At 64.0% G+C, this 27873-nt stretch overlaps 1 protein-coding gene across 6 annotated transcripts in view; it reads left to right on the top strand.

Moving 5' to 3' along the window:
- ABCA2 (ATP binding cassette subfamily A member 2) overlaps positions 1-27873 on the top strand; it is a 36506-nt gene that overhangs the window by 5827 nt on the left and 2806 nt on the right. The window contains exons 2-48 of one of the 6 annotated variants that reach the window (XM_075170159.1): positions 2978-3071; positions 5523-5634; positions 6091-6257; positions 6476-6603; positions 6880-6984; positions 7450-7635; positions 7749-7967; positions 8616-8947; positions 9250-9409; positions 9690-9818; positions 10104-10271; positions 10437-10533; positions 10944-11117; positions 11208-11310; positions 11972-12086; positions 12440-12630; positions 12849-12999; positions 13298-13502; positions 14089-14253; positions 14573-14753; positions 15047-15259; positions 15578-15774; positions 15860-16042; positions 16496-16680; positions 16782-16902; positions 17167-17457; positions 18573-18797; positions 18981-19083; positions 19499-19827; positions 20383-20596; positions 20773-20878; positions 21306-21417; positions 21853-21913; positions 22169-22343; positions 22429-22544; positions 22806-22953; positions 23191-23314; positions 24179-24311; positions 24502-24619; positions 24753-24931; positions 25247-25388; positions 25742-25876; positions 26112-26215; positions 26494-26586; positions 26859-26961; positions 27121-27258; positions 27524-27730. In XM_075170159.1, coding sequence (XP_075026260.1) covers positions 2978-3071; positions 5523-5634; positions 6091-6257; positions 6476-6603; positions 6880-6984; positions 7450-7635; positions 7749-7967; positions 8616-8947; positions 9250-9409; positions 9690-9818; positions 10104-10271; positions 10437-10533; positions 10944-11117; positions 11208-11310; positions 11972-12086; positions 12440-12630; positions 12849-12999; positions 13298-13502; positions 14089-14253; positions 14573-14753; positions 15047-15259; positions 15578-15774; positions 15860-16042; positions 16496-16680; positions 16782-16902; positions 17167-17457; positions 18573-18797; positions 18981-19083; positions 19499-19827; positions 20383-20596; positions 20773-20878; positions 21306-21417; positions 21853-21913; positions 22169-22343; positions 22429-22544; positions 22806-22953; positions 23191-23314; positions 24179-24311; positions 24502-24619; positions 24753-24931; positions 25247-25388; positions 25742-25876; positions 26112-26215; positions 26494-26586; positions 26859-26961; positions 27121-27258; positions 27524-27730 — 7437 coding nt within the window. Of the gene's footprint in view, positions 1-2977; positions 3072-3479; positions 5635-6090; positions 6258-6475; positions 6604-6828; positions 6985-7449; positions 7636-7748; positions 7968-8615; positions 8948-9249; positions 9410-9689; positions 9819-10103; positions 10272-10436; positions 10534-10943; positions 11118-11207; positions 11311-11971; positions 12087-12439; positions 12631-12848; positions 13000-13297; positions 13503-14088; positions 14254-14572; positions 14754-15046; positions 15260-15577; positions 15775-15859; positions 16043-16495; positions 16681-16781; positions 16903-17166; positions 17458-18572; positions 18798-18980; positions 19084-19498; positions 19828-20382; positions 20597-20772; positions 20879-21305; positions 21418-21852; positions 21914-22168; positions 22344-22428; positions 22545-22805; positions 22954-23190; positions 23315-24178; positions 24312-24501; positions 24620-24752; positions 24932-25246; positions 25389-25741; positions 25877-26111; positions 26216-26493; positions 26587-26858; positions 26962-27120; positions 27259-27523; positions 27731-27873 lie in introns of those variants that run through there. The other 5 variants (XM_075170158.1, XM_075170155.1, XM_075170156.1 and 2 more) reach the window with 5 other exon arrangements.

Genomic DNA, 27873 nt, shown 5'->3' with positions numbered 1-27873 from the left:
GGGGCCTGTCGGTGCTTTCGGCCTGGCAGCGTGGGAGCCGTGGGTCCCCGGCTGGTGCTGCGGCCTTGTGCTTGGGCCTGATCCCACTCGTCCTCCTTGCGGCCCCCCCATCCCACGTCGCAGAAGGTGGGAGTAGGCGTCGAGTCACTGGCCTGATGCTCTGGGGAGCTGAGCGTCCCCCTGCCAGGGAGCTGCCTGCCTGGGGCCAGCACCCTGCCGGCAGCACCCGCCCACCTCTGCCTCCCTTGCTGGGGGAGTCGGGCAGGATCCCGCTGCCCCTGCGTCCAGCTGCTGGCAGGGCTGAACATGGGATCCCAGCAGGCACGTGTGCTCCACCATCCATGGCGGTGGCAGGCAGATGCACCTAGCACTCATGTAAACCCAGACAGCACCCATGGCCTCATCCTGCTCACCTCTCTGGCCGGTCGAGGTGAACGTGCCAGGGGGATGTACGCACACGTGCATGGGCTGGATCCCTCTGGCAGCCCAGCTCTGCCACTGCCCAGGAGCCACTGCCCCCAGCCACTGTCACCTGGCGCAAGGGCCCCTGGGCCCCGGGTCCCGTGCTGGGTGCTGCCCCTGCACCTCCCCAGACATACATGCGAGAGCCCTCACCGAGGGGGGAGTGAGGAAGGGAATGGGTGCGAGGACAGGACAGACTGCACTGGTCGGTGCTGCCAGCAGGCACCGGCCCTTCTCTTCTTTGTGTCCCTCTCCTCCTCCTAGCGTTTCCTTCCCAGCTGCCTGGGTCCTGGCCTTTCCCCCCACTTGCTTCCTCACACAATCCCAAAATGTCCCCCAGTGTCCTGCACTCGCAGGCAGGAGCCCCGCCATCCCCAGGCTGTGCCAGCATTTGGTTACCCCCAGGGGGGCTGAGGCTCGCTTGGGACAGCATGCCTTCCCCCCCGCCCCCCACTGCACACCAGTGCCTCTGCCCCACTATGGGTGTGGGGCAGCCCTGGTCCCCCAGGGCTGGGAAGCCACCATGGGGACAGACCTGGGGACCAAAGGGGCAGGATCAGTCCCAGAGGGGTGGACTGGTGAGCCCTGCTCTGCTGCCATGTCTGCCCATCACCGTGTCACCCCAGGTGCCAGTGGTGGGGGACAGCCTGCCCTGGGACTGGGGTATGCGGTGGTGCAGGAGGGGTTGGGGACAGGGGACATCTCTGGGGAAGGAGATGAGCAAAGGGTCAATGACCCACTTTAAAAAAATAAATAACAATAAGGAGGTCCCTCCTGTCACCACCAAGGACCCGACAGTCCCCAAGAGAGCCTGGTACAGCGTGGCGTGGGCGTGGGGGGACCGTCCCACAGGCGCCTGGGCACAGAGGCCCAATTGTGTGCCTGGTAAACAGGCAGGGGGGCGGGTGCAGGCAGCGAGTGGCAGGGCAGGAGCCATGGGGCGGGCAGAGTGGGTTGGGGTGTCCCTTGCTGCCCCCCCTTGACACCAGGGACCGTGCCTGGGACCGGTGGTGCTGGAAAGATGGGGATCCCCCAGCCCTGGCACTGCTCCTGGGGTGTCTGCTGGCCCAGTCCCCTCCAGCCCTTCTTCCTCCAGTCTCCGCCTCCCCCAAAATCAGCAGTTCTGGGGGTGGGGAGTGCAGCACTGGGGGACACCCATGGGTGCAGCCATCCTGGTCCCACAGCCCTGCCAACCATGGTGCCCACAGGAGTGCCACGGACATGTGCCGGTGGGGGTCAGGGGTTGGGGGTCCCTCTCCTCACCGCTGTTTGCTGGGCTGCTGTGACTTCTTAGCAGAGCGTTTGCAGCCCCTGAGCGAGGCCAGCGTGGAGGTGACGCTGTTGGGGACAGGAGAGCCTGACCCTGTCACCTGCTGCCGGCTGTGTCCTTCCAGACAGCCCCTGTCATGTTAAAGCCCTCTCTTACCGCCCCGCTGCCGTGCCCCTCCGGTACCTGGTCACCGTGGGTGACTGGGATGGTGCGGGAGCGTGGTGGGAGGTGCTGGTGCTGTAGCGAGCACCTTCCCAGCAGCAGAGCTGGGGCCTGCCCTGCCTGTGGTGGCAGCAGGTTCTGGGGTCTCAGCGCCAGCCTAGGGTCTGATCCGGCTCTGAAGCGAGCTGAGGTTGGCTCACCTCACCCCATGCCTCAGTTTCCCCATCTACAGTAGTTCTCCTCCACTCAGCAGTGAGGGCAGTGGTGCTGTGATGTGGCCTGGGCACTCGCAGTGCAAACCAGCAGCAGCTGTGCTGGCAGCGTGCCAGTGTCGGTGGCTGAAGGCCCTGATGCCCATCCCCAGGGCCTCTGGGCATGGAGCCCAGCCTGGGCCGCCTGTGCCATTGGGGTCAGGGATTCCTGGGGATTTGCTGTGATTTACCATTTGCTGCTGGTGGAAATCCCGTGCAGCCGTAGCCTTCTGGGAGGGCAAGGAGAGGGTGCCAGAACCCCCCACGCTCCCCCCACCGTTGCACCTGGAGCCGGTGCCAGGGCCTGGCTGAACCAAACCTTGCCCCAACAGCATTGGGGTCTGCCCCCTGTATGGCCCTGCAGGTGGGACCCAGTGGTGGCACAGGTGGCAGGGGGATGGCATGCCAGGAAGCTGCCAGCTGGGAGGGCACTGGCAGGATGGGGGTCTGTGGCTCTTTGCTGGCCATAAGGACTTGGGGTCATCTCCCCTAGGCAGCCCCAGCTGCGGTGGCCCGTCAGGGCTGGGCTCGAGCCCCAGCACCCTGTTTGCATTGCTGGAGTAGGGAGTCCATCCCCTCTGTGATATCCTGTCCTGTCCCGAGGTGCCCTGGCCAGGATGGAGCAGGCAGGGACGAGCAGGAGATCCTTGAGTGCCCAGGGACCTGTTTGCCTCTGTCTGAGCTGTGACAGTGCTACCAGCCACCCGCAAGGTGTGGGCATGGTGCCGCTCTGCACCGGTGCCCCGGGGACCCCTGTCATGCCCACGCTCCTCCTTGGTAGCCGGGTCCTGTCCTCAAGCATCACGATCCCTCCGCTTTGTGTCATCCCCAGTGGGTGCTGGCCTTTGAGATCTTCATCCCCCTGGTGCTCTTCTTCATCCTCCTGGGGCTGCGGCAGAAGAAGCCAACCATCCCTGTGAAGGAAGGTGAGTGCCAGCAGGGCAGTGCCCGGGGCACCCGCACTTGGGGGCACCCACACTTGGGGCCACTCCGAGGCTCTGGGGAGCTGCTCCAGCACCCCGGGGACAGCCTGGCGGTGGGGGGCGGGGCTGCGGCAGCTGGCGGGGACTCAGAGGGGCCTTTTGGGGGACGTAGCGCTGGGCAGGGGCTGCAGCCAAGGGCTAGCGGGGCAGACACAGGGAGGTTGGAGAGGAGCGTCAGTCCCAGCCGGGGGGGCCTCCCGCGGGGGTGGCAGCGCCAACCAGCCTGTGGCTACCATCAGCAGGGATATTGTGGGGGGGAAGGGGGAGAAGGATCTGGATGGTGCTGGGGCAGCCACGGTCCCCCCGAGTGCTCGAGGAGCAGCTGGGGCGATGCTGGGAAGGGCTCCCCAGCTTCTTGTGGTGCTGGGGGGGTGGAAATGCATGTGTGGAGCCCCATGCCTGGCTATGGGGGTGCTCTGGGGCCCTGGCAAGGTGCAAATTGATGGGACTGGAGCTGGGGCATCCTGGAGATGTGCAACTGGAGCTCTGGCCGGGGCTGTGGGTGCCCGGTGCCTGCAGGCTGTGCCGCTGGGAGGAGGCGGCGGAGCAGGGCTCTATGTGGCACCCTGGTGGGTGCCCTTGCACAGGTGGCGCGGTGGGGCCAGGGGGAGATGCTGGGAGCCGGCAGCAGCGGTGACCTGGTCTAACGATGGTCCAAGCCTGTGTTTCAGTGTGTGCCGGCGAGGGAGAGCCCAGCTGCGGGCGCAGGTCCGGCTGTGGGCGGTGGCGGGCACTGCCCAGATTCCTGTCCCAGCGCTGACATGCGCTCTGTGTTGTGTGGTTTTTCGGTTTGTTTTTTCTTTCTTTTTGCTCACGTTTTCTTTTTCTTTCCCACCATCTCCCCTGCCTGCCTGCCCTCCATGCCTCTACTGCATGCGCCAGTCTGTAAGTTGGTGGGGCGGGTGGGCGCCTCCCCCCCTTCCCCTGCCTGGGCCGGCTACGTATTTTGGGGAGAAAGAACCCGGTTTGGATCAACTCATTCTGGCCTAATCTGCACCTCTGTAACCCTGTTGCCTTCCTCCATGGCTGGTGAAGATGAGCTTGCCCCTGCCTGCTCCTCCCCGGGGGCTGCCCAGCCAGGACTGGCCCGTCGTGGTGTCCCCACTGAGTTGGTGGTGTCCCCACTGGGGTTGGCGGTGCCAGGTTCCCCAGGCGCTGGGGCCGCCGGTGGGGATGTCCCTGGCTCCCCGGGCTGCAGGGCTTTCCAGGCCAGGTAGAGGCTTGTCCTACCCCTTCTTCTCATCTCCCTCCTGGGGCAGACCCTGCTGGGTGCTGGCACCCATGTGGTGGCCTGTGGTCACCCAGTCTTGCCCGGGCTCCCCCCGGGCTGGTCCCCAAGGGGCTGGAGATGGCTCCCACCCCTGCACTGCCACTGGGTCCCTGTCCTGGCCCCTTGCAGCTGTGATGAGCCAGGACGTGGCACTGCTAGGAGCATGGAGGCCAGCAAGATGCTACCCATGCGCTGAATTTGTCACCAAAGCATGGCATGGCCACCACCGTCTGCAACGCCACCCGCGCAGGTTGCTGGCCCGTCCCATGCTGTGCCCATCCCTGCCCTGGGCTGTCCCTTGTCCCTGCCAGAAGCCCATCTTCACCAGCCCCTGCCTGTTGTGGCTGTGCTAACAGCACTGACCTGCCTCTAACAACAGGGCCACCAGCCAGGGCGGCGAGAGCAGGGTCCTTGCCCGGCACTGCCCAGTGACAACCTCTGGTCCCCTTTGGGCAGGGCCCTTCCGGGCTCACCCTGCCCCAGGGAAGGACATGGAAAGACCCTGTCAGGGACAATGGCTCAGCGCCGGTGGAGGGGGCGAAGGTTTGCCATCCCCTTGCTGCTTCTCATGTCTTCCATCCCCCCCCACTGTGTCTCCATTTCCACCCACCTCCAGCAGCCGCACGTCAGGGCAGCCGGGCAGTGGGGAGGCTGGGGTCTCGGGGAGCTGTGGATGCCAACTCTACTTTCCCTGTCGTATTCTTCCTCCTCCTCCTCCTCTTCCTCTGGAGATCCGGCGGTGCCTCTGAGATTACTAACAAGAGGGGCCAAGAGGCCAGGGGAGGTTGGCAGCAGTCCTGGGAGCAGGTGGCAGAAGTCGGCGTTGTACTGGGGCGGGAGGGACCTGTCACCCAGAGGGGAGCAGGCAGGGGCAAGAGGGCAGGAGCCAGGGTGGCAGGAGCTGCCCATAGCCCCAGGGGGCTGCCAGCCAGGGACAACCTTGGTGGGAAAGCTGCAGACTTCTGACCTTGGCCACCAACCTCCTGCGGGGCTCGCAGGGCCCAGCGCGTGCTTCTCTGAACTGAGTGTCTGTCTCTCTGGTGGCCCCCTGCCTCCCCCCTGCCTCTCCTCCCTCCCTGCCCGCACCTTCCCCGGCCTCTTCTGCGCTCTCTCGCTGGCTCCAGCTTTCTACACGGCGGCCCCACTCACCTCGGCCGGGATCCTGCCCGTCATGCAGTCCCTGTGCCCTGACGGCCAGCGCGACGAGTTCGGCTTCCTGCAGTACTCCAACTCCACGTGAGTCGTGCCCTTGCTGCGCGCTTCCTCCTCCCGCCCCACGCGCTCCTGCGCACTCCCGCGCACAGCCTGCCCCTTCCCACGCTGGCACTGCCCCGCTGGCAACAAGGCTTACAAGCCCCTGTCCCCCAAAGTGCTTAGGTGCAGAGCGCTGTGTCCCCGGGGCGCAGGGGACATATCAGCCCATTCTCTCATGGGCTCCGAGGTGCCCGGTGCTGGGACGAGGACGGAGGTGGCCCCTGGGGACACCTTGAGGCACTGGGGCTCTCCTCTGTGCCCCTGGCATGGTGGGTTTGGTGCACAGGCAAGGGCAGCTCCCGGGGCAGCAGTGCCTTGTGGCAGGCAGTGCTGCTGCCCTGCGCACCTGAGGGGCTTGTCCACCCCAGGGCTCTGTGGAGGGTGTCCCCATCCCTCTGTCCCTGTCCCTGAAGCTGCGGCGGTGCTGGGCTCTCGCAGGGTGACGCAGCTCCTGGAGCACCTCAGTGAAGCAGTGGAGCAGAGCAGCCTCTTTGACCCGCAGCACCCAGGGCTGGAGGAGGAGCTGGAGTCGCTGCGCCGGCGCCTGGAGGCGCTCAGCAGCAGCGAGCCCAGCTCCATGGAGACTCACTTCAGCAGCCGAGCAGGTAGGCTGCGTCCTGCCTGCTCCCACCGCTGCCTGCGCAGGCAGGGATGGAGCTGCCCACCCACCAGGCACCCAGCGACGTGATGGCGTGTGGCAGTGCCACTGTCCCACATCGCTGCGTGCCGGGCAGGGCCAGCTGTGATATGTCCCCGCATGGGGCCAAGCCACGTCCATGATGCTGGCGGGCTGCTCTGATCCCCCTGCCTTTTTCCTTGTCAGGATCTGGCTTCACACTGGCATGGGCGGCCAAGGACCAGGGCGAGCTGCACCGCTTCCTGACGCAGAACCTGTCCCTCCCCAACAGCACGGCCGAGCTGCTCCTGGGCTCCAGCATTGACCTGCGGGAGGTGGGTGACGACCTGCAGGAGGTGGGTGATGGCCTGTGGGAGGTGGGTGACTGCACAGTGCTGCAGGGCCGGGCTTTGCGGCGGTCCGCACTGCCCCACCGAACGGGCACGTCCTGACCCAGACTAAGCCCTGACCACCAGACCCACAGGGTGGGAGTCAGGGGGCACCCGGCCAGAACTCATCCTGCCCTGCCACCCCATGCCGGGGCATTGCTGGGTTGAGAGGTGCTTCCACTCCTGGCGCACTTGGCAGCCCCGCTCCCGTCCCCGGTGCAGGTTTACCGCCTGTTTTTCGGTTCCTTTCCTTTGGTACCCGATGAGACCCACGAGCGAGACCTGTGGGATGGGTTTGGCCCCAGTGAGAAGATGACGCAGATGGAGGTGAGGAGTGCCGCGTGCGGGGAACGTGGTGGGGCAGAGCTTGTCCTCCGCATCCCCTCCATGTCCCACCGCAGGGTGATCTGGGGGTGTCCATCCCGGCAGAGGGGATGTGACGGGATGCTGTCAGGTGGCCAGAGCAGCAGCAGGGATGGCTGGGTCCCATCCCGGTGCTGCCACTGGTTCCCCCAGTGCTTTGAGGCACACCAATGCCTGTGCCTCGGTTTCCCATTGCAGTGGGTGATGGCACCGCCTGGATGGCGGCTGTGGAGGGAGCGGGGGAGATTGTTCCCTCCTGTGGCTGGGGTGCAGGGGACCCACGCTCCCCCTATCTGCACATCCCCTTTTCTTCCCCTCCCCATGGAGACTGTGGATGTGGGTGCTGTGGGGCCTTTCACGTGTGCCTGGGGATGCACACAGTGCGGGGAGCCCCCACACTACCAGCCACCCCCGTTGGTCCTCTTGCAGAAGAGCCTCCCCAGCGGCTGGAGAAGCCTGCGGGAAGGGCTAGTCCACAGGGCGCTGCGGGACCCCGCGGCAGCCCCACGCCGGCCAGCGCTGCTCCGCCTGCTCTCCCAGGCCCTGGGCCTCGCCAGCGCCGCCTCGGCACCCGCCACCTCCGACAGCCCTCAGGCCTTCGTCACCGAGATGGAGGTGAGCGCCTCGCGGGGCGAACCGGGACGCGCAGGCAGCTGCTCTGCCAGGGCGGGCACCGTCACAGTGCCCTTGCGCCTGGCGCTGCGCCCCCATGGCTCCCTGCCCTGTAGGGTGTCCTCTTCACCGGGCCAGTGCTGGAGCAGCTGACGTGCGAGCAGAGCCTGGGGGGGCTGCGCCGCCTCCTGCATGTGGCCCCCGGGCAGCAGCCGCTGCTGCAGGCGTACCGGGCGCTGGCCTGCAACGGCAGCCAGGCCGCCCGCCAGGAGCGCTTCGCCCAGCTGGCCACCGAGCTCCAGGACCAGCTGGACACCCCCAAGATCGTCAGCAGGGTGAGAGTGGGGCTGCGGGATGTGCCTCCCACCAGCTGTGGGGTGGGCTGTGGGGCAGGGAGAAGTTCTGGGCAGGGTTTCCCTACTCACCGGGGGATGCGTGGGGACAGGCGGCTCTGTTACATGGCCTGGCCTTTCCTGATCACCCATTCACTCCATATGGGCACCCCCCGCCCAGCCCCATGGTGGGACCACAGATGATTCTGCCTCCTGGCACCCACTCGGGCACTGCCCACTGGATGGGGCTGGGTGTCCCCAGCATTCTCCAAGTGTGTCCCTGCAGGCTCCTCTCCCCAGGACTGGCAATGTCCCTGGGTGGTACAGCTCCTCAAGGCTGGCTCTGAGGTCCTTCTCCTCATCCCACCTGAGTCTGATGTGTCCCTTGTGGTCACAGAGGACCACCCTTCCTGCCTGACGGACATCTTGTGTCCCCCAACAAGACCCTGCCAGCATTTGCCTGCACTCCCGCTGCCCGATAGCCACAGATGCACGGCAATCAGTCCAGGGCCCCAGCTGGGCACATCTCCAACCTTCTAACCAAGAAAGTGGACGTGCCACTGCTTGGGGTCCCCCTTGGTCCCCTCCCACTGGCGAGCAGGGCCCTGTCGCCCCAGCCATGGGTAACCCCTTGTGCGCTCATTCTCGCAGCTGAAGCTGGATGAGGTGAACAGCACGGCCGCCCAGCACCGCCTCCGCGCCCTCCTGGAGGACCTGGTGGAGATGGAGAAAGTTCTCCGCGACGTGGACATCCTCTCGGCGCTGGCCAAGCTGCTGCCCAGGGGAGCCTGCGCCAGCAAGGCCCCGCTGCCCACTGCCAACAGCACCGGCTGGGCCGGCGCCAACACCACAGCCGGCAACGCCACGGTGGAGGAGGAGGGCACTGGAGGGGGCCCAGCCGGCAGCGACAATCCCCAGGGGCAGTTCTCGGCATTCGTGCAGCTCTGGGCCGGGCTGCAGCCCATCCTCTGCGGCAACAACCGGTAAGAGCCCTGGGGCACGGAGGGAGATGGATCCAGGTGCTCTCTGGTCAGGACAGGGATGCGGGAGAGCCCACCCTGCCTCTGCCAGCAGCCAAGGGCCCCGGTCATCACTCGATGAGCGTGCGAGAGATGGATGCTGCACTGCATCCTTGTGCCGCAGCCAGAAGAAGCTCCTTGTGCTGGGCAGCACCGCGCTGGCACAGGAGTCGATGTGAAATCCCCTGACAGGCAGGGGTGGGGGCTGCCCGCAGCGCCAGGCGCTGGGGCTGGAGCGGAGTTGGCAGCCTGAGCCCCCTTTGCAGGACAATTGAGCCCAAGGCGCTGAAGCAGGGCAACATGAGCTCGCTGGGCTTCACCAGCAAGGAGCAGCGAAACCTGGGCCTCCTCGTGCATCTGATGACCAGCAACCCCAAAATCCTGTACGCGCCCGTGGGCACCGAAGTGGACAAGGTCATCCTGAAGGTGAGGGTGCAGAGGCCAGGACCTCCATCCTTCCTCTCCCGCCAGCCCCACTCTGCAGGGACCTCCTTGCCCAGATGGGCTCAGCGGGTCCAGGGCTGAGTGCGGAGGAAGGGGCCAGCTGCTTGCCAGCCAGCGCTGCCAGAAGCAGGCAGCTGCCCTGGCCCTTGTTAGGGTAGCGATGCCTGCTGGGAGGTGGGCAGACATTTCCATGGCTGCTAGCCATCCCAGAGAGCATGGGGGGCCCTGCCTCTTCCTGCTATGTGACCTTCCTCCCCTCCAGGCCAACGAGACCTTCGCCTTCGTGGGCAACGTCACCCACTACGCCAAGGCGTGGCTGAACGTCTCCCCCGAGATCCGTGCCTACCTGGAGGAGGGCAGGCTGCAGAGGCGCATCCGCTGGCTCCAGCAGGTAGGATAGTGCAGGGACCGAGCCTGCCTGGGCTTTACTGCCCTGGGGGTGGGAAGGGGGTGTCCTGCCCCCAGGCACCTCGTAGCTTCTTCATGTGAAGCTCTCAGGCGCTCCTGGGTGCCCAGCCTGCTCTTGCAAGGACCAGGCTGGTTCCCTGCACAGGGTGGACGCTGTCCCCCAGTCCCCAGGAGGAGCGTTGGGTCCTGTCTGTTTCCGTGGGGAGGACAGGAGGCTGAGAGGCAGGGCGTACCCCAGCTTTTCCCTCCTGTGTCTCCTCCGTCCCAGTTCACCACCGATCTCCACAAGCACCCAGAGATCCTGAATGTCTCTGACAGCGATGTTCTCCACAACTTCCTCAATGGCAACTTCTCCCTACCCAACGCCAGCGTCCTGCTCCAGCAGCTGGACACCATCGACAATGCCGCCTGCGGCTGGGTCCACTTCATGGCCAAGGTGAGGTTGTGCCCATCTGTGGGAACATGGGTGCTGGAGCGGCACCCAGCGCCCGCAGCCAGGCTGGCGGAGCGGCTGTGAGTGGCACATGCTGCACCGTGTGCCGGGTCCGCGTGCTAGACCCATCGGGGCAGTGGGGTCTCACTGGCCTTCCCCTCCCCCTAGGTCAGCGTGGACGTCTTCAAAGGCTTCCCGGATGAGGAGAGCATCGTCAACTACACACTGAACCAGGCCTACCAGGACAACGTCACCGTCTTTGCCAGTATGTCCCCGGGAACCAACCCCTTCGCAGGGGTCCCTGAAGCCATGTCCTTCTCCAGCTGTGTCCTGGGCTGGGGCCACTGGCTTTGGGATGTGGCTCCCTTGGTGCATGTGTTGGGTGGATGAGCGGACCTAGCATCTTGCGGTACCCATGCTCTGCCCCGGCCAAGTCCTGCCGGGCGCAGTACCCTGTCGCTGTTTTGGTTCTCCCACCGCCGCTGCCTGCTGTCCACGTGCCCTCGCATCCCATGCCAGGGCCATGCCCACCCTCCTCATCTGTGCCCATCACGTCACAGCTCTTATGGTGCCCTTGGCTGGGACATGCTGAACCCCTCCACATCCCTGCCCGTCACTGCAGGCCGGCCGTCTCCTGTGGTGCCAGCGGGCTCCCTGTCTCTCCCGCTGCCGCAGGTGTCATCTTCCAGACCAACAGGGACGGCTCACTGCCCCCCCACGTCATGTACAAGATCCGGCAGAACTCCAGCTTCACGGAGAAGACCAACGAGATCCGGCGGGCGTATTGGAGGCCCGGCCCCAACACTGGCGGCCGCTTCTACTTCCTCTACGGCTTTGTCTGGATCCAGGGTGAGTGCCAGCTCCCTGCCACAGCTGCCCATGTCCCATGCCCCTGTCCCCTGGCACTGCCCGCTCAGCTTGGCCTCTCCTCCTCCCCAGACATGATGGAGCGCGCCCTCATCAACACGTTCGTTGGCCACGACGTGGTGGAGCCCGGCAACTATGTGCAGATGTTCCCGTACCCATGTTATACCCGGGACGAGTGAGTAACACACATGTGGGCAGGGTGGGCAGGGGCAGGACCTTTCCTCTTCCCCTTTGCCAGCCAGGACACTTCAGCTGGGAAAAGGGGACAAGTTTGGGGGCCTGAGAGAGGTTGGTGACATTAGGAGTGATGAGCAACCAGTTAAGCCCCGTTCCTTGGACCACCAGGCTAGGCCAGCAGGGGAAGGATTTTGTGCCCAGTTCGCAGCTGAAATGAGGAATTCGTGGCTGCAGGGTGTCTTGGAGGCTGAAAGACTTGGGGAGAACAAGAGGAGTGTGGTAGATGGATGGTACATGGGTCTGTTGGTGGTTATTGAACACAGTGGTCTGGAGGAAGCACCTGGAGAAGTCCCAGAGTCACCAGCCCTCCAGGGCAAGAGGGTGGACAGGGGCCCGTCCACACCAGGGTAGGCAGGGCACCGGGCTGAGCCCACAGCCGCTGCCCACCTGCCTGCCAGGACCTAACAGCCAGGACACTAGATTGTCCTATGGGCTCATTGGAGAAGCTCTTTCAGGGCACTAAGGAGCTGCTGGACCAGAGGGCTGGTTGTCCCTGGGCAGTGGGAGAGCTCTTCCACTGCCCTGCGCCCCAGGGTCTCCCCGAGTCTCTGTGGTGGTGCCACCATGCAGCTCTCCCCTCTCTTCCTCTACCCCACCAGCTTCCTCTTCGTCATTGAGCACATGATGCCCCTGTGCATGGTGATCTCCTGGGTCTACTCAGTGGCCATGATGATCCAGCACATTGTGACAGAGAAAGAGCATCGCCTGAAAGAGGTGGGGATGTGGGAGAGATCCCTGGGGAGGAGCTGGCATCTCTGAGCTCTAAGTTCTGCGCTGCATCCCGTGGGCACCTTCCCCATGTCTCTGGGGCGCATGAGCTGGGTGGGTGCAGATCCCACGTCCCTGGGCTGAGCTGGTCCTTCCGAGTGTCCCTGGCACGAGCCCTGCCCAGCGTTGGAGGGAGCTGAGCCCGATGGCACCCTGGCACAGGGTGCTGTGGCCTGCCTGCTCCCAGCAGCCTCTGGGGACCCCTCAGTGCTGCCCGTTGCTCTCCCAGCCCCAGCGAGTGAGGCAGCAGAGATGCGCAGGGTAGGGGACAGCCCTGCTGAGCAGTTTTGGCCTCGCAGGTGATGAAGATGATGGGCTTGAACAACGCAGTGCATTGGGTGGCTTGGTTCATCACTGGCTTCGTCCAGCTCTCCATCTCGGTCACAGCGCTCACCGCCATCCTGAAGTACGGCAAGGTCCTGATGCACAGCGATGTCCTCATCATCTGGCTCTTTCTCGCCATCTACGCAGTGGCCACCATCATGTTCTGGTGAGCTGCCTGGTGCACTCCGTGGGGTGAGGGGGCACGGCAGTGCCGGGGTCCGTGTGCCATGGAGCGAGGTGTGGGCAAGGGTCGGTGGAGGGACACAGGTATCCCCAGCCAGCTGATATAAGGGGCCAATTTATCACCTCAACACCACCACAGTTGGACGGTGTGGGGAGAGCCCTGGTGGGGTAGGATCTGAGGTGACGCTTTCCTCCCTGCAGCTTCCTGGTGTCGGTGCTCTACTCCAAGGCCAAGCTGGCCTCTGCCTGTGGCGGCATCATCTATTTCCTCAGCTACGTGCCCTACATGTACGTGGCCATCCGGGAGGAGGTGGCGCATGACAAGATCACGGCCTTTGAAAAGTGTATCGCGGTGAGTTGGCTGCGGCTGCTGGGGAGGTGCTTGGCCCCACATTTGCCCCGGGCACCCCATGTCCAGTACACAGGCCACCAAGTTGTCACCAACCCCTGGGCAAACCTCTACCTGTATAAACCAACTGCCATGGAGCTTTGGAGGCAACTCCAGGAGGTTTGGTCCCTCCCAGTGCAGGGAGCATCTCCACAGGGTTGGGTGGGGCAGCACCAGGTAGGAATTCGCCCTAACCTGTTCCTCCAGAGCTGGCCTGTGGTTCCTGCTGATGTCCCCTTCCCTTCCCTCCGCCTCTCTGCAGTCCCTCATGTCCACCACAGCCTTCGGGCTGGGCTCCAAGTACTTTGCGCTGTACGAGGTGGCCGGCGTGGGCATCCAGTGGCACACCTTCAGCCAGTCTCCCGTGGAAGGAGATGACTTCAACCTCCTGCTGTCCATGATGATGCTGATCGTGGATGCTGTGGTTTACGGGGTGCTCACGTGGTACATTGAGGCCGTGCATCCGGGTACGTGTGGGAGGGGGGGCATGAGGGCACCTCTGATCTTATGGGAGCCTCCTTGCTGGGAACACTGCTGGTTCCTCATGGTGCTCAGCCCTGACATGATGGGATTTGGCACAACGTGCCTTCAGGGTCCCCTGCGTGTGTCCTGTTGGAGACACGTGCCCACATGCCCTGACCCACTGGTGACACCAGCAGGTTCCTTGGAGATCTTCAGTCACGTGTCTCAGTTCAGTGGTGAACTGTAGCAAAGCAAGGTGTCTATGGCTGGAGCACTGTTCCCCCTTATCGCCCGCTTGGAGAGGAGTCTCACCTGCTTCCTTTGCTTTCCTAGTAAAACCGAAGCATGAGCCAGGCCCAACCCAAAGCCCAAAGGACTTTGCTTCCTTGCACAGCCCAGCAGCGTTGCCCTGAGCGCAGTTGGCCAAGGTGCTTGCAGCCCCCACCCTGCAGTGATGTCCCTGAGATGAGGAAACCTCCAAGCCCATGCCCGTGCCTGTACCTGTGCCAAGCTCTGCCCCGGCCCTCGGCCAGTTTCTGCACAGACATGGGTGCAGGGTTGGCCCTGACTCCACAGGGGTTGTGCTTGCAGGCATGTTTGGCTTGCCGCGGCCCTGGTACTTCCCCTTCCAGAAGTCCTACTGGCTGGGCAACGGGCGAGTGGAGACCTGGGAGTGGACCTGGCCCTGGTCCCGCACCACCCGCCTCAGCATCATGGAGGAGGATCAAGCCTGTGCCATGGAGAGCCGGAGGCTGGGTGAGGGCAGACAGGGGCGGCAGGAGGTGGCCCGGGGATGGCTCTGGCTCTGCTGCAGGGTCCTGCTGTGGCCAGGGACACCTGTGTGTCCCCTGTGCCCTTATCGGGGCAGGCTCCTGGGCCAGGCACTGCTGCCTGTCTGGGAGCTGCTGCCTGTGGCACGGGAGAGGGGAAGCTGGCGAGAAGCAGAGGGGAAGGGGCCACAAGCCAGCACAGCCACTACGGGATGGAGGCAGGGAGTTCATCCCCCAGGGCACCCCGCTCCAAGCCTGGCCTCCCTGCCACCCCCCGGCTCCTCACCATCCCGCTCTCGCAGCAGAGGAGACACGGGGCATCGAGGAGGAGCCGACCCACCTCCCCTTGGTTGTCTGCATTGACAAGCTCACCAAGGTCTACAAGACGGACAAGAAGCTGGCACTGAACAAGCTGAGTCTCAACCTCTATGAGAACCAGGTGGTGTCCTTCCTGGGGCACAACGGCGCAGGCAAAACCACCACCATGTGAGTGCCCGTCAGGGTGGATGTGGGCCGTGTCCTTCTGGCCAGCTGCAGTGTGGGGGGGAAGGTGCTGCGTGATGTCCTTGTAGGGCCCTGTGGCAGCTGGTGCCATGCCCAGAGGGCAGCAGCGTGGATGTGGGGGTGGCACAAAAGAGGGACAGGCAGTGGGCGCATGACCCTGCACTGACATTGCTCTGCCCAGGCCCAGCAGATGCTCCTGGAGGTGGTGGTTGGGATTGGGACCAGACGGAGGACTACGAGCTTCCTCACATTGTTGCCTTTCTCCATCCATCCAGGTCCATCCTCACCGGCTTGTTCCCTCCGACCTCGGGCTCCGCTACCATCTACGGCCATGATATCAGGACGGAGATGGATGAGATCCGGAAGAACCTGGGTATGTGTCCCCAGCATAACGTGCTCTTCGACAGGCTGACGGTGGAGGAGCACCTCTGGTTCTACTCGCAGCTCAAAAGCATGGCGGAGGAGGAGATCCGCAAGGAGATGGACAAGTAGGCATTCCCCCAGCTCCTTTTCCCCCATCTGTGCCTTTTGCATGAGTGGGTCCCCTTCCTGCTGGCTGTGCTGTGGTGGGTGATCTGGGAGCAGAAACGTCCCCCGGAGCAGCTCCACCAGGTGTTTTCCAAAACTTGGGGTATCAGGCTGTGGAAACCAGCAGAAGATGCTTCTGTAGCCTGGCTGCAGCTGGGCTGTCCTGGCGGCCGAGAGCCGCAGGTACCATGCAGGGAGAAGGCGTCACGTGTTCCCTGCAGGCACTGGGCGCTGGTACGGCCCCCCCAGCATCCCTGGTGCTTCCCCCCTGTCCCCAGGATGATTGAGGACCTGGAGCTCTCCAACAAACGCCACTCCCTGGTGCAGACCCTCTCGGGAGGCATGAAGAGGAAGCTGTCGGTGGCCATCGCCTTTGTGGGAGGGTCACGGGCCGTGATTCTGGATGAGCCCACGGCTGGCGTGGACCCGTATGCACGCAGGGCCATCTGGGACCTCATCCTCAAGTACAAGCCAGGTGAGCGGAGGTGGGCAGAGCCCAGCATGGCGCCTCTGGCTGCGATGGCCCCAGCCCTTCCACTGAGGCTCTGTGCCACCGACAGGGAGGACCATCCTGCTCTCCACGCACCACATGGACGAGGCCGACCTGCTGGGTGACCGCATTGCCATCATCTCCCACGGCAAGCTCAAGTGCTGCGGCTCCCCGCTCTTCCTCAAGAGCACCTATGGTGATGGCTACAAGCTGACAGTGGTGAAGAAGCAGTCAGACACCAGGAATGGCACAGGTCTGGGGGGCAGCGGGACCCTGTGTTTAGAGGAGTAGATGGTACCAGCCCTTCTTCAGCCCAGGAAAGGAACGAGAGGTCAACACCCAAGTGCTCCCACCCCGAGTCTCCTTAGGCCACGTGGAGGGCGGAGGGGGCAGGGCAGGGGTGTAGGAGGTGGCATTCGCTCAGCCTTCATTTCTCCCATTTGGGTCCCGGGTTAGACCCTGCATGGTGGGATTTGCCTCCAGGCGCTGGTTCTGTCCGGCCCGTAGGCTGCCCACTGAGACGTCCAGCGTGGGCTGCGGTGCAGAGCCCTGTCCCCAGCCCAGGCCGGGCAGCCTGGGAAGCCGCCAGCACCCCACGATGGAAGTTGGAGGAGCCCTCACAGCACTGGGGTATAGGGTGGGCATGGCGGGTCCTGGTGGGAAGCCAGGTGAGAAGTGACCGACTGGTGCTGCCCCTCTGCCACAGAGCCAGGCCAGCTGCACAGCCCCCCGGCCCACTCCTCCGTCAGCCCCTGCTCTGAGCCTCGCGTCTCCCAGTTCATCAAGAAATATGTGGCCTCCTGCCTCCTCATCTCTGACACCAACACTGAGCTCTCCTACATCCTGCCCAGCGAGGCCGTCAAGAAGGGCTGCTTTGAGAGGCTCTTCCAGGTAACCGCAGGGGCTGGCGGGGTGGGCAGGGAGGCAGTTGCGGGGTGCTGCAGCGCTGTGGGCACCTCCTGCCCTCCTCACACAGTGCTTTGCCTCCACAGCACTTGGAGCAGAGTCTGGAAGAGCTGGACCTCACCAGTTTTGGGCTGATGGACACCACGCTAGAGGAGGTCTTCCTGAAGGTGTCTGAGGAGGACCAGTCTCTAGAGAACAGCGACGTGGGTATGAGCGGCGGGAGGGCACGTGGTGCTGCTGGGGCTGGCGAGGGGCTGTGTGACTTTGTGTGGGTTTGGTGGCTCCTCTCCCCTTGCACATGGCCGCAGGAGTCTCATTTCCCAAGAGGAGTGGTCTCCAGCGGAGCACATCCCGGCCAAGGGCAGCTGGCCTCTGCTCCACTCCGGGTTTGCAGACCAGATCCGTCCCCACCCTGTGCCACGCCGTGGTGAAGGGTGGCATGGCTGGTGGCACCCCCCCTTCTCCTTCCAGACATGAAGGAGTCCAAGAAGGACGCCCTGCAGCCACCCGCCCCCGAGCTGGGCCTGAAGCCCGAGGCCAATGGGGAGCCCCTGGCCGAAGCGGCCGTGCCAGAGAAGCCGGAGGTGGAGCTCAGCAACCTGGTGGCCTGCTCCAAGCTGGCGCAGTCGCAGGCGTCCCTGCGCTCAGCCTCCTCGGTGGGGTCCGTGCGGGGTGACGAAGGTGGGGCTTATTCCGAGTTCTTCGGGGATTACGCGCCCCTCTTTGATAACCGGCAGGACCCCGATAACATCAGTCTGCAAGGTTCGTGCCGCCGGTGTCTGGCCAGCGGCAGGGGCCGGGGGAGGTGCTCAGCTGGGACGCGGAGGGTGGCCGGGGCAGTGGCAGTGCCTGTCCCTGCACCTGGGCAGGGCAGAGCTGGCCCTGGCCGAGGCAGGCGGATGTGCCGGGGGTGAGGGGCTGTGCCTGCTGGGGCAAGACCCCGCGGGGTCTGATGATGCATCCGCCAACGCCGCGCCCAGAGAACCGCAGCCTGGGTGGGAGGGCTGAGAACAGGTGCTTCTACCAGTTTGCACCCCCAAACTGGTAGCACGTGCATGGGGGAGTCCCACGCTGAGAGCCGGAGCCAGTGGGCATGGGCGCAGCCAGCACTAGCTCTGCCCTTTGCCTCCCTTCGATCCCGCGAGTGCCACCCTGCAGACTCGCCCCACTAACACGCTTGTTCCTCGTGCTGGCACCTGGTCGGGTTGTTTCCTCTTGGCCCTTGGGCACGGAGTCATCTTCCAGCTGGCGGCTTTGCCCTCCATGCCCTGACCCAGGCTCGGGGCTCTCCCTGCCTGGATACTGGGATTGCTGGAGGATGGAGGATGCAGGCAGGTGCCCTTAGGCTGCTGTTTTATTCACAAATCCTTTTCTGGGTTATCCCAGCAGCTCTTGTCATGATTAATTCAGGGATGTGCCAGCCTGCCTCCCTGGCCAGGGTTGCTCTGGGCGTTGTGATTTGGGTTGTGGGAGGCAGAGCCGAGACATTACCGCGGCAGAGCTCCTTGAGCCCCAGCCCTGTGCCCGCTGCCTCGCTGGGTCCCCCCACCCGTGTCCTGTCCCCCATTCCTGACTGCGCTGACCCCTTGCCAGCTGGGAGAGCTGATGGGAAAATGAAGGGGTTCTGCCAAAAAGCACCAATTTAGGTTGTTTTTTTAAAACTGTCTAAATTTCCCATTTTGGGCCAAGAGGAACCCGCCAGCCAGCTGCCTCGTTTCACACCGCGGTGCTGCTGTGGCTCAGTGGCCGTCAGGGCTGGGTGCTGCCCTGTCCCTTGTGGTGGCTGCGCCCAGCTCGGTGCCCAGCTCAGCTCCTTGGAGGCCAAGGCGTGTGAAGGAGTGGCCGTGCCGGGGGCTGACATCCTTCTCCCCTCTCAGAGCAAGAGGCGGAGGCAGAAGTGGAGGCGGAGGACCGCGACCTGGCTGGGCAGGGGAGCTTCAAGCTGGAGGGCTCGTGGCTGAAGCTGCGCCAGTTCCACGGGCTGATCGTCAAACGCTTCCACTGCGCCAAGCGCAACACCAAGGCCCTCTTCTCGCAGATACTCCTGCCCGCCTTCTTCGTCTGCGTGGCCATGACGGTGGCGCTCTCTGTGCCCGAAATAGGTGCCTGCAAGCCACCCACCTGCACGCTGGGGGTGCTGGTTGCCCCTTCTGCCTGCCCCAGTGTGGCTGGTGGGGACACTGGCTAGGGGTGGGGGTGAGGACACGGCTTGCGGGCGCTCGGCCAGTCTGCCTGTGCACAATGGTGCTGTGGGTGCAAGCGGGTTCCTGTCCTTGTCCCCACAGGTGACCTGCCGCCCCTCATCCTCTCGCCATCGCAGTACCACAACTACACCCAGCCCAAGGGCAACTTCATTCCTTACGCCAATGAGGAGCGGCGTGAGTACCGGTGAGAGCTGCCGCTCGCTGGTGACGAGCATCCCGTGCCCCATCCCCATCCCTGTCTCCATCCCTGGGACTGCGATGGGGGGCAGCAGGGAGGGCAGCCCGCAGCGGGGCTGGTGCCGGGGCTGGCTCGGGCATGGAGCAGATGTGCCATGCAGACATGGTGCCATGTCCCCTTGCAGAAAGCAGCCTCCATCCTCCCCAGGGTCTCTCTGGGAGAGATGCCAGCCCTGATGCTGGCTGCAATTGGCAGCTCAGCTCATGCCAGGCCTGGGCTGTGTGTGCCACTGTGGTTGCCCATGCCCATTTAGTCATGATACTTGCCAAGGCCTCGGGGAGGTCCCGGCAGAAGATGGCTAAGGTGTTGAGACCCATGTGTCCTGCTCCTTGCTCCTCCTCACCCGCTCCTCTCCCCGCAGCATCAGGCTGTCTCCTGATGCCAGCCCCCAGCAGCTGGTGAACACCTTCCACCTGCCCTCCGGTGTGGGGGCCACCTGCGTGCTCAAGACAGCCTTCAACAACACACTGGACCAGCCCATGCAGACCCTCAACCTCAACAGCAATGAGTCCAAAATGCTGGCAGCCAAGTACTTCGACGCCATGTGCATTGACTCCTTCACCCAGGGTCTGCCGCTCTCCAACTTTGTGCCGCCACCTCCATCCCCAGCCCCCTCTGACTATCCCATCTCGGTGGATGAGGACCTGCTCCGTGCCTGGAACTCCACGACCTTCTCCTCCGCCATCAAAGGTATCGCTTGGTGCCTGGGTCTGTCCAGGCCTGGGATTCATCTCCAGCAGGGAGATGATATATCTCCCCCCCAGAAGCAGCTCCAGGGACCCCTGGAAATGCCTATCAGTTTGGCCTGGCCACAGCAGAGCATCGCATCGCTGGGCTGAACTTCTGGCTCAGGGCCAGTGCTGGCCCCTGGAGCACCGCTCCCTGTTCAGCCCCGGCAGTGCCGGTGGAGCTCCCTGGGATGGTGACACCATCGAGAGCCCTGTGGCCAGCCTTGTGTCATCCTTGCTGGTCTGCAGTCCCTAGCCATTGCCTTCTCCAGCCACACTTCATGCCCCCTCTCTGAACTGTTTCTGTCCCCCCAAAGCTTTTCCTCACGTCCATCTCTTGGTCCCTCTCGGTCACCAGGCCACAAAAGCCCTCTCGCAGACCGAGCTCTGGCTGTGGGGCAGAGCCCTCCCTCCCTGCCCGGCCAGGACCCCTCGGCTCAGCCTCTCGCCCCAACGTTGTCCCAGGCAGCCAGGGCAGGCAGGAGCCTGGCTGTGAGCTGCCCTCTCTGATCTTCAGAGACCATGACCTCAGCACCTGCCCTGCCTCGCATCATCCATGAGCCCATCAAGTGCACATGCTCCATGCAGGGGACCGGCTTCTCCTGCCCCAGCGGTGTGGGGGGCCACCCCCCACAGATGAAGGTGGTGACGGGGGACATCCTGGCAGACATCACAGGGCGCAACGTCTCCGAGTATCTGCTCTACACCTCGGACCGCTTCCGGCTGCACAGGCAAGAGGGAAGGCCAGGAGGGTCTGGCCTGTGCCGTGGAGCTGGGGTGGGGGACCGGGGACTCAGGGACACCGGCCCCGGGTGCTGACGGGAGCCGGGAGCATGCTCGAGCATGGCCCCGCTCCCAGAGGCGGAGGACAGCGGTCACAGCTTCTCGCTGGTGCCTTGTCCCTCAGGTACGGGGCACTCACCTTTGGCAACATCCAGAAATCCATCCCAGCCTCCTTCGGGGCCAGGGCTCCTGCCACGGTGCGCAAGATTGCCGTCCGGAGAACAGCCCAGGTGGGACCACGCTGTGCCCTGTGGCAGCTGGGAGATGGGTGGGCAGCGGCAGCCATGGCATGGGTGGGGAGGAGAAGAGGGCAGGCAGCACTGCCTGCACGGCAGGGGTCCCTCACCCACAGCTCTGCGGCAGTGCTCTCCACCCAGGAATCTGGTGGGGCTCTCACCCTATGGGGTGCTTAGCAGCTCCCACCCCAGCGGGTCTGGCCAGCATGGTCAGCAGTGGCCTGGTCTCCCCACAGCCATGAGCACAGGAAACCTGTGCTGTGGCTGTCCCACCCCACCCCACCCCACCCCATCCCACCCCATCCCATCCCATCCCATCCCATCCCACCCCATCCCATCCCATCCCATCCCTCCCTTCCAGTGCATCTGCCATGAGCCCAGCTCTCTTGCCACCTCCCACCACTCTTCTCTGCTCCTCCAGGTCTTCTACAACAACAAGGGCTACCACAGCATGCCCACCTACCTCAATGCTCTCAACAACGCCATCCTGCGAGCCAACTTGCCCAAGAGCAAAGGCAACCCTGCTGCCTACGGTGAGGGCCTGGAGGTGTTTAAGGGCAGGAGCGCGTCAAGAATAGCTTTAGGGCATGGTCCAACCAGGCTTGAAAGTGCAATGTACCCCCTTGGACCAAGCAAGCTAGTGCCCAGTTGGGGCAGGGGTTCACCCACCTTGGCTATGAGATCTGGGCTAGGCAGATCTCTCTGAGGTCTGGGCTGGGGCAGAATGTCCCAAAGTGCTGCCTGAAAGCACCTGGGCTTGTGATGTGTCCGAGGATGCTCTCTGCCAGCCCGTGAGGGAGGGCTTGGCCTCAAGGTGCTTGGTCGCTTCACACAGCTCAGCTTCTGCCGAATTGCAGGGAGGAAACCTGTGCTCCCGCTCAGAGCCAGGATCAGGCAGGCTGGGGGCAAGGTTTTCTGTCCTGAGCCAGCTTTCACGCTCCCATATTTCTTCTTGGGCCTTCCTGCAGGCATCACGGTCACCAACCACCCCATGAACAAGACGAGCGCCAGCCTGTCCCTGGATTACCTGTAGGTCCAGGGAGGGGGTTTGAGGGAGGGTGGCTGTCCCGTGGAAGGGAGGGAGCTCCTCACCGCAGTTCGCAGGGGAATGCCGAGGCTTCTGCCCTGCAGGCTGTGGGGGGGGGACCGGGTGGCTGTGACGTGGGGGTCCCTGTGCTGTGCCCTGCTCTGTGCACAGTGACTGTCCCACGCCTGGTCGGGTGGTCCTTTCCCGGGCAGCTGAGGGTGACGGGGTCTCTGCTCTCCTCCTTGCTCCCCATGCAGCCTGCAAGGCACAGATGTGGTGATTGCCATCTTCATCATCGTGGCCATGTCCTTCGTGCCAGCCAGCTTTGTGGTGTTTCTAGTGGCCGAAAAGGCCACCAAGGCCAAACACCTGCAGTTCGTGAGCGGCTGTGACCCCGTCATCTACTGGTTGGCCAACTACGTGTGGGACATGGTGAGCAGGGCACGTGACCCCACCGGCCGAGCCCCCAGGGCTGGGCAGGTGGGTGGGCAGTCATAGAAGTTTCTGTCTTCTCCAGCTTAACTACCTGGTGCCGGCCACATGCTGCATCATCATCCTGTTCGTGTTTGACCTCCCGGCGTACACCTCTCCCACCAACTTCCCTGCCGTCCTCTCCCTCTTCCTGCTCTACGGGTACGTTGCTCAGAGGGGTGGTCAGGATGCACTGGTGGGTCCCTCCAATGCCCCATCTGCACTGTGGCTACGCGGGCAGGGTCTGGCCCCGGGGCTGCCCATCGGGCTGATGTTCTGCAGCTCCTGTAGCTGGTGGGCTGCAAGGGCTGGGGTGGGAGAGCCCGGGGAGGACGGGGCTGGGAGGTGGGCAATCCCAAGGTTGGTGCTGCCCGGTCCCTCTCCTGCCACGCTGACATGCGCTCCTGCCACTTGCCTTCCCAGCTGGTCCATCACCCCCATCATGTACCCTGCCTCCTTCTGGTTCGAGGTGCCCAGCTCTGCCTACGTCTTCCTCATCGTCATCAACCTCTTCATTGGCATCACGGCCACTGTCGCCACTTTCCTGCTGCAGCTCTTTGAGCACGACAAGGTATAGGATTCACAGCTCTGCCTGGGGCCACCAGGAAGGGAGAAGCTGCCATCGGGTCGTGGGACAGCTCAGGCTGGGAGGGACCTCAGGAGGTTTCTGCTCCAAACTGCTGCTCCCAGCAGGGGCAGCTATGAGACCTGACTGGGCTGTATCTTGGTGGGGATCCTGATCCTACCATGCGCTCACAGTCCTCAGGGATGTTTCTGATGGTCATGTCCTCTCTGCCTGTCCCCACAGGATCTGAAGGTGGTGAACAGCTACCTGAAGAGCTGCTTCCTTGTATTCCCGAACTACAACCTGGGCCATGGCTTGATGGAGATGGCCTACAACGAGTACATCAATGAATACTATGCCAAGATCGGTATGGCCTCTCGTTCCCTCCCTCCCTTGCTCCAGGGCATGTGGGGCTGGGGGGGACCACGGTGCTGCCGCATCCCCTCTGCCTGCCCAGTGGGGCTTCCCAAGGCCCAGAGCAACCTGGAGCAAAAAGCCAGGGGATGTGAACTAGACTGGGGGGCAGGAAGAGACACGGTTGAGGGTCAGCCATGGCGTGGTGCCAGTGATGCTGAAAATGGTTCTTTCAGCCGTCCCGAATAGCAGCCCCACAGAGAGAGGAGGTTGTGAGCCCTGGCAGAGTTGTGCGTTTCTGCTGCTGTTGCACATTGCCTGTGGTGGAGCTGTGGTGGGCCATGGTGGAGCCGTGATGGGGCTGTGGTGGGCCGTGGTGGGGCCGTGCTGTGATACGAGAGGTGGGGACTGCAAGGGCTCTTTCCTTCCAGATGTGGTCTCCTGCTTGCAGGGGTGTGCTGCCCAGCCAGAATGAGCCTTTTGCTACTCGCAGCTTCAGCGTGGCCTCAAAAAGGTCTTGCTGCTCTCCACTTCTCAAGCAGCTTCTGTATATAACCCAGGTGCTGCTGGCATCATGGGGTGCAATTTCGGGGCAGGATCTGACAAATCCGTCCAATACTCACTCTCAGTTGGGTTGATTCATCCTACTGAGGTTGAAAAGTCACAAGGTGATTTCAACAGCACATGCGCTGTGAATGGAAAGCCTTGTTGTGACCAGCCCTGGTGCCAGCAGCAGCGACCAGCCCAGGCAGCTGTGGCAGGGGAGGGGACATGGGAGCAGGACAGTGTCATTGGCACAGGCCAGCTCAAGACACCCGACCAGGTTGTCCTCACGGGAAGGTGTCCCCAGCCGCTCTCTCCTCTTCCTCCCACTCAGGACAGTTCGATAAAATGAAATCGCCCTTTGAATGGGACATCGTGACGCGGGGGCTTGTTGCCATGACAATCGAAGGCTTTGTTGGCTTCTTCATCACCATCATGTGCCAGTACAACTTCTTCCGGAAGCCCCAGTGAGTGCGGCCGGGGAGTGGGGGGCAGGCTAGGGGGCTGGCCGCAGCGAAAGCTTTGCCGTCAGGACCCCTTAGCTTAAGGCTGCCCCTCCCGTGGGTGCAAGCTGGGGAGCTGCCTATCCCTGGCAGGGATGCGGGCAGGTGGCTCCTGTGCCTGCATCCCCACCCTGCCCTGTGCGCCCTCCTGCAGGCGGCTGCCCGTCTCCACTAAACCCATCGAGGATGACATCGATGTCGCCAACGAGCGGCACCGTGTCCTGCGCGGCGACGCCGACAACGACATGCTGAAGATTGAAAACCTCACCAAGGTGCAGTAGTGGGGCGGCGGTGGTGGGGGCTGCACCGGGGCTGCAAGGAGCCATCCCGTCTGAGGGAGGTGGATCAGGGCTGGGGGTCCAGGTGCCTCCCAGCGGGCTGAGCCCCCATCCCCTGCCCCACCAGGTGTACAAGTCCCGCAAGATCGGGCGCATCCTGGCCGTGGACCGGCTGTGTGTGGGCGTGCGGCCTGGGGAGTGCTTCGGGCTGCTGGGCGTCAACGGCGCGGGCAAGACGTCCACCTTCAAGATGCTGACGGGGGACGAGAGCACCACGGGCGGAGAGGCCTTCGTTAATGGGCACAGGTTGGGGGGCACGGGCTGGGCAGGAGGTGGCGACTGCCCGCCGTCCTGGAGAAGGACAGGGTCTGCCTGGGGGTCTCCCAGGATGAAGCAGCGTGAGTCTGCTCGTGTGGCTCTGTGGGAGTCAGCAGCCCTGTGACCTGGGCTGACCATCACCTGGGGGGTGGCAAGTGACACTGGCTCTCGGCCAAGGCTGCCCGTTGTGGGTTACCTGGTAGAAGATGCTCCAGTATAAAGGCGTGTGAAAGGGGGGTGAGCAATGGGGTGCTCCCGAAAAGCAGTTCCTTCTCCCCACAGCCCCTCCGTCCTCTTCCACAGCATCCTGAAGGAGCTCCTGCAGGTCCAGCAGAGCTTGGGCTACTGCCCCCAGTTCGATGCGCTCTTCGATGAGCTGACGGCCCAGGAGCACCTGAAGCTCTACACCCGCCTGCGCGGCATCCCCTGGAAGGATGAGGAGCGGGTAGGGCTCGGGCGGGCGATTGCCAGCACCTGAGGGCTGGTGCTGTGCCTCAGGAACGCTGTATCACTGGGCACCAGCAGGGACCGAGCTGGTGCCACTGCCCTCACAGCAGCGCTGCCCCAGTGGTGCGCCCATGTGGGGTGCTGGGAGCATGCACGTGCACTCACAGGCCCCCACTGACGCTCATGGCCGTGCCAGGGGCTGCCGTGGGGCTGCCCTGACTGGCACATCACTTTTGGACCCCTTGGCAGCGGGCCCGTGCCGTGCAGCCCAACTGCTTGCCCACTGCCCGCTGCCAGCTCTGCCAGCCCCATGACCTTGGCAGGGTCCCAGCAGCCCCCCACACCTTGCAGGTGGTCAAGTGGGCACTGAAGAAGCTGGAGCTGACCAAGTACGCCGACAAGCCCGCCAGCACGTACAGCGGAGGCAACAAGAGGAAGCTGTCTACAGCCATCGCGCTGATCGGATACCCAGCCTTCATCTTCCTGGTGTGCCCTGGGCTCCAGCACCCTGCCTGCGGGGTGCTCCTCCCACCCCCCGTGTCCTTGGGGCTGGTGCTGGGCTAGGGTAGAGAAATGATGCTGGGTGGGAGCTGCCTGCCCCTGGCTCCGCCACGAGTGCCCTGGGGTGTGGGATCATGTCCTGAGCTGGGCTTAGGACAGTAAGGGGGTGGTGGTGTCCCGCCGGGGGCTGGTGTTTCTGAGGGTGCTATCTGTCCCACAGGATGAGCCCACCACGGGGATGGACCCCAAGGCACGGCGCTTCCTCTGGAACCTCATCCTGGACGTCATCAAAACGGGTCGCTCCGTGGTGCTCACGTCCCACAGGTCCGGGGGGGCTTCTGGCTAAGCCCGTGATGCCTCTGGGCACCTGGGGTGCTGTGTGGGTGGGAGGGGGCTCCTTGGTCTCCGGGAGATGGCATTCGGCAGGGGCACGGGGAGCAGAGGGGGGCCGAGACACCTTCTATTGCCTTCTCCCATCCCTGGGGGTGGGGCCACAGCACCTGGGTGACGGCCTGAGGAGCTCAGCTCACCGCCTGCCCCAGCTGCAACCCCTGGCACTGTCCCCCCATGCCACCCTGCTGAAGCCTGCCCTCTCTCCCCAGCATGGAGGAGTGCGAGGCGCTCTGCACCCGCCTGGCCATCATGGTGAACGGGCGGCTCAAGTGTCTTGGCAGCATCCAGCACCTGAAGAACCGGTAAGAGCCCGATGGAGGTCCACCACCCTGTGCACGCTGCAGGGCCCAAGGGGGCCGGGCCCCCACGGCAGGGTGACAGCATGGCACCCGCGGCGAGATGTCTGCCCTTCATGTGGGTGCTGCTTTGGAGGGTGGGCAGGGGACAGGCTCGCTTGACCGTCCTGGGTGCAGTGGCTGCTGGAGAGCATCATCCCCTTCCGTGGGGTCAGTCCATCCCCGCAGAGGTGCAGGTGGGGGGGCAGGTCCTCACGGAGTCCCTTGTCCCCACACAGGTTCGGAGATGGTTACATGATCACGGTGCGCACCAAGTCCAGCCTCAACGTCAAGGAGGTGGTGAGGTTCTTCAACCGCAACTTCCCTGAGGCCGTCCTCAAGGTGAGCTCCCTGCGGTGGCCGTGCCATCCCCTGCCAGCCCCCACCTCGGGGCGCAAGCAGCCTTCATCCCTGAAGGGACACCTCTGTGGGACCCCCTGTGGGGTGACGGGAGGGGGTCTGGGAGTCAGGGCTTGGGTGTCACCTCCATGTCCCCTGCAGGAGCGGCACCACACCAAGGCCCAGTACCAGCTGAAGTCGGACCAGATCTCGCTGGCGCAGGTCTTCAGCAAGATGGAGCAGGTGGTGGATGTGCTGGGCATCGAAGACTATTCCGTCAGCCAGACCACACTGGACAACGTGAGACAGGGACGGCGCAGGCAGCTGGGTGGTTGTCCCTAGGGAGGGTGGCCATGCCCAGGTCGGGGTTGGCCGTGCCAAAGTGCCTGGCAGAAACCACCCTTGGGATGGGAGGTGGAGCTGGCTGGGGGGCATGTCGGTGGCCACAGCCTGCTAAGATGCGCTGGGGCCCGTCTTCAGTGGCACAGATGGCAGGCGAGGGGCAGACAGGGGGTGGAGGTGCTCACAGGGGTCCCTCGCAGCCTGCTGCCCCTTCCCCCCCCAGGTGTTTGTGAATTTTGCCAAGAAGCAAAGCGACAACCTGGAGCAGCAGGAGACGAGCCCCAGCTGTGCCCTGCAGTCGCCCCTGGAGCGCGTGCTGAGCCTGCTGCGCCCCCGGGCTGCCCCCACAGAGCTGCGGGCCCTCGTGGTGGAGGAGCAGGAGGACCTGGAGACCGACGACGAAGGCCTCATCAGCTTCGAGGAAGAGAGGGTGAGAGGTTGTCCCCAGATCTGGGTGTCCCTGGTCCCAGCTGTGTCCCTGCCACGGGGCACCGGGGCTGGGTGCTACGGCACCGGCTCTCGTCCAGGGAGGGGGGACACGGTAGGGCCAGGGATGGACCAGAGAGGGGTCTC

This window comes from Calonectris borealis, chromosome 21, assembly GCF_964195595.1.
Source record: "Calonectris borealis chromosome 21, bCalBor7.hap1.2, whole genome shotgun sequence".
Taxonomy (NCBI): domain Eukaryota; kingdom Metazoa; phylum Chordata; class Aves; order Procellariiformes; family Procellariidae; genus Calonectris; species Calonectris borealis.
The sequence above is the reverse complement of the archived record's forward strand: the minus strand, read 5'-3'. Positions and strand labels throughout refer to the sequence as shown.